Genomic DNA, 3,460 nt, shown 5'->3' with positions numbered 1-3,460 from the left:
GTCATTAGCACCTCTAGTAATATATTTACTGAGAAAAATGGTGACGTGTTCAATACTTATTTTACCCGCTGTATTAAATAACTAATATGACTACTCAGAACACATTTTCAGGCATCTGGAATGCAGATATCATGTAGAAGAGACCTTGGTACCCTGTTCCTACTGTGAAAGATGGAGGAGGCTTTGTTATGTTCTGGGGCTGCTTTGCTGCATCTGGCAGGGTACTGTTAGAGTTTTTACATTTTTAGCCTTACATTTTTATGTTTCACTCAGATGCTCTTCATATTTATTGCTGATCTCCAAGTCTCACCAAAACTCTGGGAGGAGAAGGGAGTCACCGTATGGAATGTTCTCTGGAGCATTCTGACGCTGAGAAAAATTAGAGTTTTTGAGAGTTTGCAATTTTGAAACCTACTGTTTTTTTTCTTTTCCACATCACGCTTGCTAATAAAAAGAGACACACTGCGTTGAAGAGTTTCAGAACTTGTGAGGACTTGTCAGAACAACTGAGCTCTCTCAACTTCTCCTTTTGCAAAAGAGTTGTTTGAAAACTTATACCTTTGCCTCTGGTTCTCTTTATTTAAGGTGTATCGTTAAAATACCCATCAGTACAATCAAATTTCAAGACTATCAAGGATTCTAGAAAGAAAAGTGCTGCCCAGTATCAGAAAGCTTGGTCTCAGTCGCAGCTCATGGGTCTTCAACAGGACCATGGCACAAAACAAACAGCCAAAAACACCCAGAYTAAATCAGAACCAAACATTGGACTGTTCTGGAGTGACCTTCTGAGCCCTGATGTGAAGGCCTCTGCATACTCCATCTGAATCCGAACAGTCGATGCGCAGTCACATGGTTTTTCGGTGTTCATTTTCGCACACACCTTTCATGGTCCCTTAGACACCCCGTGCCGAGCTCCTGAGGAAACCCCTCCCACTGCAGCATACGTCACTACAGGGGAGTTCCTCCCACTGAAGTCCATAATGTGGGGAAAAAAAGTCAGAGACTCATCACCTGATGTTATTTACCCACAAATTCAATTCAAATTCAAAAATACTTTATTGATCCCAGAGGGAAATTTGATAAAATCTGTTGGAAATCTGTTGCGGTTAAAGCTCCAAAGTTTTTATCAGTTAGATTCCACCGTGCAAAATACTTTTTTTTWAATCTCCATCCACGTGTTTTTGTCCATTTGACTATCTTTAATAATCGCTGCTTCCTGTGGCTCTTCATTTCGGCTGCTTTAGACTTAGACTGCTGGAGCACAAACTGAGCACATTTTTTCACTCTGCTGTTGTCTTTAGTCTCTCTTCTCTACATGTTTACTGTAATTATTTATATCATGTTTTTTCTTTGTCTTCCAGAAGAAGATGTACCTGGACCAGTCCCGGACCAGTTCTTCTGTTTTTGCCTGTGTCTCTTTCCTGTCCCCTAACCCAGCCGGTCGAGGCAGATGGCCGCCAGTCCTGAGCCTGGTTCTGCTGGAGGTTTCTTCCTGATTAGCAGGGAGTTTCTCCTCTCCACCATTTGCTCAGGATGGGAGACTGTGATGAAGNTAATCTGACAGTGGAACTAGATATTATTCCAAAATGTTAAGTTATAATATTGGAAAATGTCTTATTCTATGGTAAGGTTTAACTTTTTCATCATTACTCAAAACCTATTGATATAAAACAAGCTCCTATGTTTTGGAGAAAAGTTAGTTGATGCTGACTTTTAGTCTTTCTTCCTTGGCTCAAAAGGAGTAAGATGGACTGTAAACCTTTACCTGAGTGGGAAACCAAACTCCTCCACTGAACCCTGAAAGAAAGCCAGTGTGGTAGATGCCAGGTTGTTGAGAGCTGTCCCAATTAAGATACATTATCTTCACAGCACAGCAAGAATATAATAGTACATTTCAAAGCTTATAAAATTATGCCTTTATATGCATTTGTAGAAGATACTGCACCTTTCGAGAAAAACCATCGATGCCACCAAAGATAACAATGTTGTACCTAAAAAAAAAAAACAACAGAAAATATCATTACCATTAAATATTGTCACCAAAAAGGCTTGTTTCTTTTAGATCATGCATGTTTGTAAGAAGGGACAGAGCAAACTGGACTTCCTGAGGAAGCTAAGTTCCTTCAAGGTCTGTTGTTGAGCACATCATCTCTTCTGCCATCACCTGTTGGGCAGCAGCATCAGAACCAGAGACATAAAAAGGCTCAGCAGTCTGACAAAGAAGGCTGGTTCTGTTCTGGGGACGAATGTGGAACCTCTGAAGATGCTTATGCAAAGAAGAATTCTTCATAATAAAATACTGGACAACCCTGTCCCTGACAACAACTTCATGAGAATGTCTTAAGAAAACAGAGTATTTTCAGTGAAAGGCTTCTTTAGATTGACTGTTATACAGAACACTACAAGAGATCTTTCCTGCCATCAGCCATCACCATCTGCAATAACTCTTTGAATAACCTAAATTAATGAGTTACAACATTTAATTTCCCTTTGGAATAAGGGATGTTTTTATTTTAATTTAATTTGAAGCAAGGTCTCTGCAGAGGCAGATCAGGTACTGCTTGTGTTTGGCTATGTTGAAGCAGAACATGCCGGACATTGGCCATTGTGGACATACTTTATACACCACTGTATATAATACTGAAAAAAGCTGCTTTTATTTCCAAAAGGTATGTGGCATGCTGTGAAATTAAAAAAATGCTACATGAGTTGAATATATTTAACAAGCATACTTCAAAGTTAGAAGATAAATGATTTACCGTATTAATTTGTGGTTGGTATCAATGTGCATCAAAGACTGAGGGCCAGGAACTGAGTATGTCCGTCGAGCTATGCATCCTAGCTGGACCATACGTGATGCCATTCCAATGGTGTCTACGCGATGCATGGATGCTCTGACTCTATCATACTGCACCCTCAGTCCCCTGGCTTGCAGAAGGGCCTTTACCATTCGGTACCCAGAGTGAGGCTGCCTGGATTTAATGTCTCTCACACATTGGTCTAAGTCATCATCTGACATGGTGGTGTATGATGCCCTCACTGAAAGACCAGACTGCCATCCGTCGATATACAGTCCGTCTGGATATATCCAAGAGTTTGGCGATGCATGGGACAGGGAGATGGAGTTCTAAAAGACTACAAAGGTAGTCTGATGAGGATATGACCATCCGTTGTCGCCCAGCTGGTCCTTGCTCAAAATGCACAACAGCTGTTTGTTGTTCTTCACTTTGTTTTTGTACATTAATTAGTCTGTGCAAATGAGCCATCGCATCCAAAATATTTGGGGGAACATCGACCTGACAAGATAAGGCATTTAAAAAAACAAGTTCTTGAGTGCAGATAAACTCTAGGAAATCCAGATCGAGGGGCATACGTTCAAGAACATGCTCCAAACGATTACGGAGTCTATCAAAAATATGATCCAGCAAAAGTTCCTTGAAAAGAGAAAAAAGAAAAAAAT

General features: G+C 40.4%; 1 protein-coding gene across 4 annotated transcripts in view; it reads right to left on the bottom strand.

The window, feature by feature from the left end:
• Positions 1-3,460, bottom strand: part of LOC106528281 (SUMO specific peptidase 5) — a 37,917-nt gene that overhangs the window by 13,789 nt on the left and 20,668 nt on the right. Inside the window, exons 6-7 of one of the 4 annotated variants that reach the window (XM_014023416.1) lie at positions 1,946-1,991; positions 1,766-1,838 (exon numbers count right to left, since the gene is read on the bottom strand). The exons of 2 other annotated variants lie outside the window; for them this stretch is intronic. In XM_014023416.1, coding sequence (XP_013878870.1) covers positions 1,766-1,838; positions 1,946-1,991 — 119 coding nt within the window. One more of the 4 variants, XM_014023418.1, reaches the window with a different exon arrangement.

Source organism: Austrofundulus limnaeus, unplaced genomic scaffold (genome assembly GCF_001266775.1).
Source record: "Austrofundulus limnaeus strain Quisiro unplaced genomic scaffold, Austrofundulus_limnaeus-1.0 Scaffold367, whole genome shotgun sequence".
Lineage (NCBI taxonomy): Eukaryota > Metazoa > Chordata > Actinopteri > Cyprinodontiformes > Rivulidae > Austrofundulus > Austrofundulus limnaeus.
The sequence above is the reverse complement of the archived record's forward strand: the minus strand, read 5'-3'. Positions and strand labels throughout refer to the sequence as shown.